General features: G+C 41.2%; 1 protein-coding gene across 1 annotated transcript; it reads right to left on the bottom strand.

Moving 5' to 3' along the window:
• Window positions 1-1,886: 1,886 nt before the first annotated feature.
• On the bottom strand, window positions 1,887-8,588 carry trappc6b (trafficking protein particle complex subunit 6B). The gene is made up of 6 exons (XM_080468498.1): window positions 8,435-8,588; window positions 8,284-8,351; window positions 7,299-7,416; window positions 4,944-5,027; window positions 3,686-3,779; window positions 1,887-2,579 (listed from the first exon to the last, which is right to left on the bottom strand). Exons 1-6 carry the CDS (start codon window positions 8,528-8,530, stop codon window positions 2,548-2,550), a joined length of 492 nt encoding a protein of 163 aa, XP_080324624.1. The 5' UTR covers window positions 8,531-8,588; the 3' UTR covers window positions 1,887-2,547.
• Between the last annotated feature and the right edge of the window lie 6,131 nt (window positions 8,589-14,719).

Here is a 14,719-nt window from a genome sequence, read left to right as displayed (position 1 = left end):
CGGCAGTTGTTACAAGACCTTGGTCAGTAAATCCATAATGACAGATCTGATATTGGGCGTCTTTCGTCCATATTTTATGCATATTTCAGTGATAAAAGATTGTGACAGATTGTGCCCCACTCAGCCATTTTAATAAGTTGAAAAAATAATATTAATACATACAGTATAAACCCATATATAAGATACAACACAATAGACAAGTTGTTGATTAGAACAAAATCTAGATTTTATTTTTATTAATTCATTTCAGGCATGTGGCACTTCACATGTGTACAATCACATACTTACCAATATCCATATAGTCCGTATATACACACATACAAATACATATATATACAGCCTATGATGATAATATAATTAAATGATACCTTGTGAACACACACACACACACACACACACACACACACACACACACACACACACACACACACACACACACACACACACACACACACACGTAATTTAAAAAAACCCAAATGAAACGTTTCAAATGAATTAATTAAATTAACGTGTTATTTTTGACAGCGCTAATATATATGTATAAAATGTATTGTTTTTTATATAAAATAATAATTATTTAAACAATTTAACAATACATATTCATCTTCTAAATGATATATATATATATATATATATATATATAAAAAATTACTGTGTGATCAGCAATTGAATGATACACATGCCCAACTACCCTTAATTAAATGTCACTTAAACATTAATGCTCATAAAATTCAATCAGTTCAGAGTAATTGATGATTTATTTTAATAATAAATCTCGTGCTGTCAATCAATAAAAAAAAATGTTTAGTGATTAATCAAACAATTTTCTGTAATTAATTGCAATTGATGCCCTTTTTTTCTACTTAAGCCAGAAGATCGCATTGATTATTTATTGATGGAGTCACAGAGACTATATTTAAAGTCAGACTATTTTTACAACGTCCTTTCAGCTTTGAGTTAATTCTGTTTCTCTCTGCAGTTTGTTGGAGTGCAGGTCCACCACTATGACAATTTTGAATCTTTCTAGAAACAAAGTTGTAGACTTATTACATGTTGGAATAATATGCACACACACACACGCACACGCACACGCACACACACGCACACACACGCGCGCACACACACACACACACACACACACACACACACACACACACACTTATCTTGACACACGAGGTGAAATGTTTGACAGTTGAACTGTCCTGCTGCTGGAGGCAATAAAGAAAAGCCGACTCGACTCCTCTGTCCGTCTCATCCTTCCCGGCCTCCACAGTCTCATTATAAACTTATTATTATTATATTGTAAAAACCAAAAGAGAACAAATGAAAAAATGTTTGGGAGAAACCAGCACTAATAAGCCCAAATGATTGAGACTATTTTCCGCTGGTCTTGCGAGGGGTCGGGGGCCAGCTCCAGGAAGGTTGTGAACTTCTGGGCTTCATGGCCTGAGCTTTGCCAAGCCACCAGTTCAATCCAGCACCGTCACTTTGCCTCTAAGAGCACAGACTATGGACTATGGACTATGGACTCTCGCTTCTTGTGTTGAAGGATGAGACAGAGACAGACTTTTCTGTCTCAGCTGGTGTTTTCTGGGCTCCCACTAATTGTCTCCAGGATACTACAGCTGATATGTGCCGAGGGACTCACAAACCACCGTTAGTGAACATAGTTAATCCGTCATGTGAAAAGACAACATGTGTCCTATTAAAATGCATTTGGAACTCCTGCAGTGTTTAAAAAGGTTTCCATGTTAAATTGTGGTTAAAGTGCATTTTACCACATAAAAACTCGAAGTCTGGATTCTGCTTTCGTGACTGAAAATCCTTTCATAGAAATTGTTCTTAACATAAGTTTCATGTTAGAAATGAACCAGTGAAACAGACGTTGATTTCTCATCGCAGTTTATTGGCAAAATGTGATCAGGCAGTTTTGAAAATTATGACACATGAAGTGGAAAAGTTGAGTTGCAGTGAAAAGTCCAGCCTGTCCATTCTCATGGGAGCTCAATATTTCAGGACACCCCACAACAAATAGACATTTTCATGCCTCGATCTGCTTTTACAGTTACATTTCTTCACTCGCTCACATAAAATGTCAAATTTATTTCATTCTTTTCATCAGACTTGGTCACATCAGAGCAGTTTTGAAAACATCCAATGTCTTCCAATATTTACAACCACCCTATTCTGAAATCTAGAACCCATCTTCTTCAGGAGAAATAAGATCTGCTGCTGAATTAAGCCAAAATTCTTATTTTTATGTTACATTTGACCACGTTTACTGTAATTTTGGCATTAGATCTTAAGTCGTATAGGCGTTTTGAAAAGTGCTTAAACAGTGACAGGAAGGTTAAAGGAGCAGAGCTGGTAATCACGACCAATGTGTCTTTTAAAGTATTGAGTCATAGCGTTCCTCTTTGAAGCTCAAACACAAATAAAAAGGCTACACGTTTAATAAATGAAGCACAAACTGATTGCATGTTAGAATCTAATATATTCTGTTATATTTAATCTGGATGAAGGCCAACAAGTGCTGAGTCAGCAAATCTAACATTTCTGGATCATCACTTGGAATTTACCTGGAGAAGAAGAAAGAGAAGGACACGAGTTAACTTAAAAACAAAACAAACAAAACAAAAACACATTTCAAACCATTAGGAAGCATTTGTTGAAATGACCATCAACCTGAATGTATGAGATCAGTTTTGTTGGAGCTGCAGTGATGGTTGACTTTCTAGAGCGTCCTCCCATCTCGCCACTCTATCTCAGCCACAGTGCTCTTTGGGTTCTGCTTTACCTCCCTCACCAAGGCTCCCCTACCCGGCTGCTCAGTTTGACCAGTCGGCCAGCTCTGGGAAGTCGTCCCACAAGTCCTCCATTTTCAGGATTGTGGTCTTAAGAACCTCAATGCAGCAGAAATGTGTCTGTACCCGTGACAAGATATGTGCCTTGAATACTTATGGCCATACGATGTCTCAGTTTTAATACCTTTTAAAAAATCTGCAAAAATGTCTACAATTTAGTTTTCTGTCAATATGAGCTTCTGTGTGTAGATTAATGAGGGACAAAATGAACTTAAATGATTTTAGCAAATGGTTGCAATATGACAGAGTTTGAAAAACTTTAAGAGGATACGAATACTTTCTACAACTACTGTATTCCACCTGTAAGAAGTGGCCTAGTTTGTGGGTCTGAGTGAAAAAGTTTGGAAACTTCCCAGGTTTAGATCGTTTACAATTGTACAAACATACAAAACCGATGTTTGGGGCCATATTTCAGTACTCCAGGCTCAGCCTCGACTAAAACACTCTCTTTATACTGATCTGTTGAAAAGTACTTGAATTATTAGTCATTTGTTCCCTCAGATGTTCTAGGTGGTACTTTATTTTTCTGTTTTTGTCATCAATTGAAAATAAGCCAATATCTTCTAAGAATGTTTATGTGAATATTAATGAGGTTGTCTCCAGACGTCTTGGTCAGCACACAGACGAACCACACGTTCCTCTTAAAGAAACACACGGTCTTTTATCTGAACGCTGTAGCTTTTGTTTCCACTAATCCCCTGCTCCATGGAGCTGGGATCTTATAAATCAAAGACAATGGGAGCTGCTGCAGCATTGAAAAGGTCGACTATGTTGATATTTGGGATGAACCCCTGCTCTCTGTGTGGCTGAAGGTGTCTTACATGCAGGCATGACGGCCGCCTCGGCGGTCACGAGGCTCCTCACGCCCAGACTGGACAGAGCTCCTCTCACCAGGCCGCAGGTGAAGGCCAGGTACTGCAGAGGAAACAAGACGTTCACATGTTCAACACCCTCCAGGAGACAGAGACTGAATCAGAGCTGGAGGCTGGATTAACAGCAGAAACTCCAGCTGGAGGCAGAACTGCTGTTCTCTCGGTATTCGGACGCTTGTTGTGTCGCCGAGGTTTAACTTTGTGTCTCGCAACACAACATTTCACCCGATTAGTTTTCTGTTAGAGCTCCGCCCTTCTGATTAATTAAATTAACTCATTTAAATCAGGGGTGTCAAACACATTCTAATTCAGAGGCCACACACAGCCTCAAGCAGTAAGGTCAAATAGCGCCATAGCAACTTTTCTTTGTTGTGGTACAGAGTAGAAGTGATGGCAAAAAACAAACTACTACAGAAAATTACTACAATGTCACCATGAAGCCAGTTATAATACTTCCAGTGTAGGAGCCGCCGACCCGGGAGCGGTGGTTACGTGTTGTTGAGGAAATATTTGTAATGGAGAGACTCACTCACAAACTAAGATTACAGGAGTCTCATTTTGAAGAAAAGTGGGAAAAATGGACTGACTTCAGGAGGACAGAAGAGGACACCGCCACCACTGGACAATAGAGACTTTGGTTGATGAAAGATGGATAGATTTTGTATATTTGTTTTGCCCTGACACTGTAACTGTGAAAACTGAAAAAATTTCAATAAAAATTAAGTTTAAAAAAAAAAAAGAAAATACTTCCAGTGCAAAATAGAGTAAAAAGTCCAAAAATGACCAAACCAAGACCAAAGATGAATATATATTTTAATGTTTGTTTTTGTTTTAGCGTTTCCTTCGTGGTTGACGACCCGGATTTGAGCCTCTTGTGGAACCGTTTTGGCCCAGGGGCCGTATGTTTGACTCCCCTGATTTAAAATGACTTCCAAAGTAATACATTGGCTCAATATGACAGTTTTCCCACTTTGAATGGAAACTAAAAATATCCAACTCCTTTCATAATAACAGTATGTTGTCTGTGGTGGTGACCCATGCTTTATACTAGTAATAGTGTGCTGGTGTTAAACTATAGTGGAAGCAGCACATGTGGTGGAAGAGGACGAGGACATTTGTGCTCCTCCACCGTCTCCACGCTACATCACTAACCCAGGTTCTTCATGTGAATCTGGACTAAGTACAGAGTTCAAACCCAGCAGAGCACCTTGGGGGCGTGTTCCAGGTACTGCTTTCCAGCTGACAGACTACCCAGTAATCTGAACTTGTTGTCCTGCAGAACATAGATGCCCTGAAACACACAACCACAGAATCAACGCTGACAGACACAGTGACAGTTCAAATGTTTCAAGGCTTTTCTCTGGGTGGCAGGAGGAAAACTGGTTTCAGTCACACACAGGAAACCTGCACAGGAAAATAACAGCATTATTACCATTTAATACAATTTCCCTGGACAACGTAAATGCACTCAAAAATGACTGCAGACATCGTATATATATTGTTAAAAGTTAAATGTTAAAATGCATATAAACAATCTAGTGTTTCCTCCAGGATTCTGTCCAGCAGCGGGTTCAGGGGGTATTTAAACATACCTATTTAAAAACACATAACTGAACCAATATAAAGATGTATACAATATATACAGTACATGAATATAATAAATACTAGGGATGTCCCGATCAGATCGGTAGATATCGGATCGGGGCCGATATTGGTGATTTGTGACTGATCGGGAATTGGCAAATCCAGCCGATCACCCCGCCGCTACGTCACCTAATAACCAGAACAATCAGGGACTAGAAGCTCGGGTGGAGCTGCAGAAGCTAGAAGCAGGTGGAGCGGGGCCATAGACCTATAAAACTAGAGTGATATAGAGTGGTTTATGTGTTTATGTGCAGAAGGCTACTTCTAAATTTCTATGTGGTCTTCTGCGTTTTTGTTGTGTTTGGTGAGTCACAGCGCCCCTAAAGGCCTGGCATGGGTACTACATGCCCTGAAGCCTCGAGTTGAGCCGTGTTCTTAGTGAGGTGTGGACGGAGGTTTTTTGGGAGAAGGACAGGGAGGACAAAGATTGTTAATTCGTTGTGTGGATGTTCCTCAGTTTACAACAACTACTAAAGAAAAAGCCGCACCGAAGCAGCAACTCGGTGCGGCTTTAAAATAATGGATTTTAAAATAATGGATTTTAAAATAAAGGATTTTAAAATAAAGGCTCAGTCCCCACAGGGGAGCGAGATGGTGAAACAAGAACCCAGAAGGTTCCTCTAGTTTGAAGGGAGACTGAGATAATCTGAATAAGTTTTTGAGAGTACTATGTTCAGAATACTTTTGTCAAACAGGTTTTACCACTTTGAAGTGGAATTAAGTATTTATAATTCACATTGAAATGTAAAAGTTTAGTGACATTCAGGTCAAACCTCTCATACTGCTTTAAGGTAAACTGGAATTTAATACACAAAGAAGTTACATTGGAGCCTGAGAGTATTTATGTTTAAGTCGTTCTGAGAAGAATTTTGATTCACTAAGTGAGTTTTACAATAATTTCTAGGTAAACAAAGCTTCTACCAATAGTGCTTTTAGCTTCAGACATCTTAGTTGATCCAAAAATACACTGTTGAGTATCTTTGCAATAGTAATGTGAGTATCGGATCGGGAAAGTATCGGTATCAGCCGATACTAAATTCTGAAAGATCGGATCGGTATTGGGGGCAACAAAGTGTGATCGGGACGTCCCTGGTATATACTAAGAGGTATACAAAATAAATACAAAATAAAATTTTTCTTCATGAGAGAAATACAGTCCAGTTTCCTCTGGAGAGGCTGGACTGGTAAAATAAAGCGATAAGAACCTTTGAAAGTATTTCTTTGTTGTGGTCACAGTGTACGGGGTGAATTTTGCAAGATCACACAATTAGTACAAGAAATGACAACAACCTCAACATAAAGTCAATTTTAATGACTTCTGCTGCAGAATACAGTGAAATGTTAAAAATAAATAAAAAAAGCTATAAATCCTTTATAACACTTGTTTGGTGGTTTCTGGGGCTGACTGGAGCTTCTAGCGGCCGGTTTTGGTCCACGGGCTTCATGTTTGACCAAAGTCAACTTAACAGCGCCGCCCCCTGCTGCTCATTAAGGTGCATTAACAGTTAAAACCTCCGCGCTCAACTCTTTGTCTGCTCTTACTGGAGCCCTCCCCCGAGCTTCTACTGGACACATAAAGGTGTGCTCTACTTCTTTGGTCGTCTTTTCCAAACATTGACCGTTGAAACGAGGTCTGGAGGTTCGTTGCCTAAAACTGCACTGAACAGGAGCTGCTGCTGGCCTCTATTGTGTACAAGAAGGCTGCTAAAGCCAAACAAAGTACTCAATTTGAGGCACTTTGCTTCCTTCACCAGGTTTTGCTGCTGGTGTTTCTTCTTCATTAAGACAGAGAGTTTACTGATGTGTGACCTCAGGTAACACCCATGTGTTTTGGCTCAGTGACACTCTGCACCCCCAGTAAATAACTGATAAACATCAGCTATGTGTAAAACTAAATTCGGCTGCATGTCGGTGGTACCTGATGATTGGTTCGTAGGTTGTCGATCTGCTTCTTGAACACGCACGTCCAGAAATCTTTACAGATGAACTTCATGACGTCCAACTCGTCTTTGAACCGTGCCGTGTCCTTCGTCAATCTGGACAAGAGCAAAAGGCAGAAACACAGTACACAATGTGATTACTCCATTAATCATCATCCCTATATCGGGTACTTAATGAAATACTGATAATGAGGCATCATTTTATATATCTTTTTTTATTATTACAATTATTCAACATCAACGTCTTCGATCAAGTCTTCACCAGCGGTCGATGAAATGTGAGTCAGGACCAATAAGGAGGATGAAGATATTACTGTTTGTGTCATTTAGAGTCGATCCGACAAAACAACCTGATCCTGAATGTCTGATGAGAAGTTTTACTGCAATAAAGTCATGAAGCAAAACAAAAACATGCTGAACGCCAACAGAAGAGAGGACAAGCAGGAGATACTTTAAGCAGGAGATACTTTAAGCAGGAGATACTTTAAGCAGGAGTAACCTTAAGCAGGAGTTACTTTAAACAGGAGTTACTTTAAACAGGAGTTACTTTAAACAGGAGTAACCTTAAGCAGGAGTTACTTTAAGCAGGAGTTACTTTAAGCAGGATATACTGTAAACAGGAGTTACTTTAAGCAGGAGTAACCTTAAGCAGGAGATACTTTAAACAGGAGATACTTTAAGCAGGAGTTACTTTAAACAGGAGATACTTTAAACAGGAGTAACTTTAAGCAGGAGTAACTTTAAGCAGGAGATACTTTAAACAGGAGTTACTTTAAACAGGAGTTACTTTAAACAGGAGATACTTTAAGCAGGAGTTACTTTAAACAGGAGATACTTTAAACAGGAGTAACTTTAAGCAGGAGTAACTTTAAGCAGGAGATACTTTAAACAGGAGTAACTTTAAGCAGGAGTAACTTTAAACAGGAGTTACTTTAAGCAGGAGTAACTTTAAACAGGAGTTACCTCTCCATGAGCCCCAGGCCGACGCGGAAGCCCATGTTCTCCAGTTTGGTGATGTTTCTCCCATTCTCCTGCAGACAGGACACACACGCACACGTAAACACACACACACACACACACACACACTGATACGCGCGCTAACACACACACTCACCGTGCCTCCGCTGTCCTCGGACTTGTAGATGTACTGAATGACTTCGCTGTGGAGGAACTGGAAAGGAGCTTCGTCTGCCATCTTTATTATATTCATTTCACTCAGTGAAACATCCAGACAAACACACACTCTGGAACCAGACACTTCCTGCTCGGGGAGGGGAGGGGCGGGGCCACAGCGTCTGTACCGCCTCCTCCTGGCCGGAGGCCTAATTACAGACTTTCTCTTGGAAACGGAGAACAGTACCTGGAGCAATACACTCACATGAGTGACTTGATCATCAGCGGCTTGGAGACGGTGCCCGGGCAGTGAGAGCGATGGATGGCATGCAGCCCAGCATCCCAGAATCTCTGGAGCAACAGCATGAGATTCACAATCTCAAGGTTGTGGGTTCGAGTCCCACGCAGGGCGCCACTATCCCGATGGCTCACCATCTGCAGGAAGGTTCTTAATCAGTGCAATGTGATCTGCTCAGACCATCACCCCCCTGCGACAAAAATGGACGCACATCACAAACTTTACCCTCAGGTCCTCATTAATTCTTTCTAACAAGTTAGTTCCTGTTTGTCCGTGCAGACTTGAGAGCCTGAAGAAAGCTCAGGGCTTCTTGTGTGTGATGTGCCAACCCAGCCAGCCTGTCTTCTTTAACACAGTACACTGTTATAGCACTTTTTCAAGAAGGTATATGAGCCTGGACAGTTCTCAGTTTTGCACCAGCATGTTTTTTTGTTTTTTTTCATTATGTAAATCAGTGAGTAGATGAATTCTGTTTATGAGTACCAAAGTGTGGGAAAGCTTCCATTTCCCTTTACGAAGGCTGTCCAACTGGGGAATTCCCCTGGGAAAGTTGGAAGAAATGAATGGTATTTGTGCATGTATGTGAGAAATGTTGTAATTATATACCCCACAACTAACCTTTTTGTATGAAGATGAAAACTTTCAGACTTCTTGTTACTGTAGCTACAAAAACAGCATTAATTCTATATATCCAAAAGCAACGTCGATCAATAATATTGATTTCCCAAGCACAATATAATCTGTGTGTTGGATAATATGAGAGATGATCATGTTGTCATTCATCTGCTGAGTTTTGTGGGGTGAAGTTTTTAGCTGTTTTTGGTCTTGTGTGAATGCTCCCAACTGGGAAATAACACTTTTCCAACTGGTAACTTTCTAAGTTCCCAGCTACATGAACAGTACATACATTGACAGATTATTTTTCTGAAACTCGTTACTGTGAGATCACTTTGAAAAAAGATGTGCCTTATTGTGTTTGATTATTATTGTGAATGTGTGTTAATGCTTCAATTCAACAGGACAAGCCACAGAAGTCTCCAAGGAACAAACAATATCTAACAATCTGCAATATAGTATGAGATAAAGGTTTCTTGAAAGCATTTCATCTTTCTGTATGCGACTACTCTTGAAAACACCATGAAGGCAATAACGCCTTGCAAGTCTGTTAAGGCTTTTAAAGTGTTCTTACATTAAGCCTTAAAGCCACGTAACCTGTTTCCGGGGGGATTATCCAAATCTGCAGCTCTTTGCCGTCTCTGCCCACCGCGAGCGGAGCCTTTCCTTTACCCCTCAAACAAAACAAGGGCCCCTCATTTATTCAGCTGATGTTTTTCCTGCTGTCCCTGTGCCAGATCTCTATTTTTTGAGTGTGTTGCAGCTCTTCATGCCCTCGTTTCTTATCTGCTGCTTCATTATTGAAGGTCCAATAAAAGCTAAGAAGAATTCTTTTTTTTAGTTTAACAAGATTTGAAAAATGTTGATTTTTGATCAAAATGATCAAATCTATTATTAAATCCTTTCCAGCAGCAGCATTTAGTCGTCACGGATGATCCCACGGGTCACAAACACCTGCAGTTTGTGGTTCGCAAAGGACACGACAACGTTTTTATGAATGACTGAATTTGAAAAGATGGAGCATGAATGGGAGGACTGTGCTTTTTGTTGCCAGTTTCCTGTGACGTTGAACAACATTACTCCAGGGAACACAGTATGTTGTTACTCCATAAGCTGGAGGAGTTTATCTGAAAAGGCTGTGACAGACATAATAATGTGTGAGTGAAACAGAGAGGATTGCAGAGCACAGATGAAAGATCATTTTTCAAGTGCAGTGGCAGCGACAACAAACGGTCTGATAGTCGTCTTTATGACCTGATGTAATGAGCTATTTAAATGCACGGAAAGGTGTTATACATACATATGAGCCTGTCTAATAGTTTTCAACTTTACAACAGTAATAACAGCGGGTGGATGATCACAGCAGAACAGAGGATAAAAACCATTGTAAATGTGCAGTGATGGAAACACTTTTTTTGGTCTCGCATCTTAAATAATGACTTATTTATACAACACTGTTGGGATTCATGGTTGGTTATTAGCATAGAATTACTGTAAGTAATAGATTACTGAAAGTAATAAATCACTGGAAGTAATTTATGAAAAATGTTAATTATTAAAGGAAGTAAACGGTCATTTACTCATTAACAACTCCTGAAGTAATTGAGTAATTACTTAAAAGTTAATAAATTATCAAAAATAATTTATTAATTAAAAAATATTAATTTGCATAAATGTGTTATTTATTTATTAATAATATAAAGGGGGGACACCACCAGATAAACTGGAAATAGCTAATACCAAAATATCAGTCTCGTTTGTAAAAAGTTTATTTAAGTTAGTTAATATCTCTGTCTAAAAATATAACAATCTTAAATAAAAGGGAAGTTGTGAGATCCGAGCACAGACTGTTACAAACCAGTGAATTGTCAACAATAAATACACAATAATCACCAAGAATCGTTCAATTCAGCTAACAGGCGTTTATTAACAAAAATGTATTAATTCATAAATGATTCAGAAATCATCTCATAAATCAACACATTCAAGTAGCAAACGACATCTAACATGGAGATCTAATCTATTAAACAGCAACACTATGTACAAAGAGTGTGTGTGTGTGTGTGTGTGTGTGTGTGTGTGTGTGTGTGTGTGTGTGTGTGTGTGTGTGTGTGTGTGTGTGTGTGGTCTGGAGTGATGAGGGTAATGACCCCGAACGTCCACCAGGTGGAGGCAGACGTTGACGGGTCAGTGTGGTGACCGTGACGACCACTAGGGGCGTGCGGCGACGCGCACAGGGAGAGCGCAATGACTTGATGCGTCCACCAGGTGGACGTCAAGAGGCATTGCGATGACCCACGCGACCACTAGAGGGGTTTCACTCGCTCTTTCTGGGGACGCGGCGGTTGCTTAGCAGCCAGATAAACAAGACGTCCATCGCGCGCACATGCGCGAGGGCGGTCTCAGAGCGAAGCGGTCTCACCTACTGTAAATGAACGGGCGGTTCCGTTGGCCCGGTTCTGTGCGCCGGAGTTCTAAGTGGATGTCGGGACATGCAGTTAGAACTCTGGTGATCGATGCACATCGATGTGGTGTAGCAGCACCAGATAGCAGTTTGGTTGCTACATGTAACAGTGTGTGTCTGAGCTTATCTTGATCAGATAACACGAGCGCAGGGGAAGCGCAGACTCGGGTTAGTGAAAGAGAGGGAGATGAGAAAGGGGGGAGAGAAGAGAAAGACAGAGAATTCTGGTGAGGTTCGGTTCTGAACCCTGGTTCCTGCACACAGAGCTCCCAGTGGGCCTGGAGCTCACTTGGACCTCTGGTTCTGAGGTGGAAAACCCGAGTCCAGGACTTGGTTGGTGAGCGTGAACGCGTGTACACAAACATATGGGCCGTGATGGCTGGGGGTGAAAGCAGGCTCGGGTCTCCAGAATCCCACAAAAAGAAGAAAAAGGAAAAGAGAAGAAGTAGTCCAAACTGTGTCCTGCTCGTCCAGCGGGCTGGCATTGGTTTGGTACCGTGGGTCCACTTGGTGCTCTCTTCACCGTCCCGAGGCAGCAGAGACGTGTGTCTCTCTCGGTGGCTGGGATCAGAAGCAGGAGGCAGTTGGTTAGAAAGGAGTCTTACCAAGTTGACTTTTGGACCCCTGTGGTGTCCGGGTCGGGTTCGACCATTATCATTGGTTGCCAACCTGGGGGGTGGAGACTTCCTGGGGTCTTTGCTTTGCTCTCTGCAGTTTTATGGCCTGTTCATTGTTCCTGGTGTTTCTCCTCTGTCAGAGAACTGCTTGGAGGAGTTGAATGGAATCTTAAGGCCAACATGAGTATAGAATGGATCTTTACAATGGATCCTAACACTGTGTCATCTTTATGTTAAACTTAAGATGTCTCAGTGCAGACCGAAGCCCAAGCTATCACATTAACTATCTACAAAAAAATGAAATACATTTAATTGGTTGCGCACCCCAAATGTCCTGCTTTTGAACAGACATTTGAAAAACCGGTGGACCCAAAGAGTCAAGTCTCTATTCAGTCCAGCTTTTTAACCAGTCTTGAAATAGAGATGTATACAGCGACCGTCACAAACCATCACTTCATCTGTTGGTGTGTGTCGTATGTGACCCTTCACAGTGCAGTTGGTTCATTTGACTGTGTGTGCGTCTGTGTGTATGCAGTTGTAAATGAACTGCATTTTATTTTGTATTTCAGTTACAGGAAGATTTGAATAAATGACATCTGCATTACATCTGCTGCCCCTGAAGGCTTTAAAACCCTCACGCCCTCACGGCCTCACGACTCCACAAACGCTTCCAGGTCGTTATCAGTAAGCAACACCTCCATCTGAGAACTGCCCCGGCACTTCTCACCTGGTTTGATACCAGAATAACGGTTTCCTGGCTTTGTGCTCTCTGCGTCTGTCCCTCCATCTGAGTCGGTCCTGTATCTTGCCATTCTAATGCCTGTGCTGCCCTGTGCTGTACAGCCTCCTCACCCTACAACACTCAACGCTACTGTATCGTCTGCTGTTTTTATTCTCTCTGCATTCACTCAAAGTCACCACAAGGGGGCAGGCTGTTCTTGACATCACATGGACAAACCCTCTCTCCCTTGCTTAGTTGTCAGAGCAGAACCAGATGTGAGTATAACATGTAGGCAACTATCAGCCTTTGCAGTTTTCCATTTATAGTGGAGGTGGATGCTGTTATCACCCAGCTAATGTATTCCAATGAGGGAATAATACATTTTTTTTTTAAATCAACTCCTTGTGCTCCTTGAAGGATTATACACAAGCAGGACTGTCAAAGAAAAACCTGTGTGGAAGTTGTATTGATTGATAAAAGCTCTATATTATCGCTAATGCAAATCTGACTCAGTGTAAAGGATTGAATCCTGCATGCAGTTCGTAGAGTTGATCTAGTTTACTGAGGCAGCGTCATGATGCTCAATGATTTGTTGTTGCCTTTGGATTTGTATTTGGACTCACTGAAGGCCGTGCTCTGTGGCTTTTTGCGTCCAGGTTCCCCCTACAAGAAGATACTCCCACGACGAAACCGACATGTGGACCAGCGACCGGACCCCCTCATACCGGCTCCGCTGGGGCTCCACCGAGGACATGATGGTGAGTCCCCATTACAGCTGCACCTCGCCGCGCCACGAGAGGCGCAGGAGCAGCCTGACATTTTGGACACATTTTGAGCACCAATTGGATCGAATTCAGAGTTGGAATCCCAAACATTTGACATCGTTTTACAGTTACTACAACATGAAAAACCCCAAAGTCCTATAAGAAAACGTGAAGTCATTTTATGAAGAGGAATTAACGTGTTGTATATAGGAAGGATATCGGATTCATGGTTTTGGTGTTTTCTGTTGAACAACTTTGATTATATGAATGATTATTCTTATTAATTTGTACACTGTTTGTTTTATCTTTGGAAATCATGCAGTGGAAGGCTTGCTCACCGCATATCAATAGAAAACCTTCAGATCAACATGAGACGTTGCTTTGTCCTCATCCTCTGAGCGTGTCTGCTTCAACTCTGCTTTCATTTGTTTCGGTACCTTGTTTGACGTCCTGAGTTCTGAGTTCTGAGTCCTGAGTTCTGAAGTAGCCAGAAAGAAGGACTCTGAACTTACATAAGAAAGAGGAGTAACTTGTCAAACGTAGCAAAGAGTGGATAGAAATTGCACATTCACTACGGAAAGCCAAGATTTTACTTCATGTTCTCAAATTTAGGAGTCAAATAATGTGTTTCCAAGTGGATTCCTTCGAGAATCACCGCACACTCAGAAGCAGGAGTCTCCTAAATACTGTGGGTTTCATAAAGCGTCTCTATCGGGTTTCCTTCAACATGATCTAATCTGAGCTAACTTGTAACCTCAGATTAAAACTCTTAAAGTGGGTCTCGGACAGTATTGATGGATGAACTCT

The sequence above is a fragment of the Lipophrys pholis genome, assembly GCF_963383615.2.
Source record: "Lipophrys pholis genome assembly, chromosome: 8".
In the NCBI taxonomy this organism is placed as follows: Eukaryota; Metazoa; Chordata; class Actinopteri; order Blenniiformes; family Blenniidae; genus Lipophrys; species Lipophrys pholis.
Note: the sequence above shows the minus strand (reverse complement) of the source record. Positions and strands in the feature narration are given on the sequence as shown.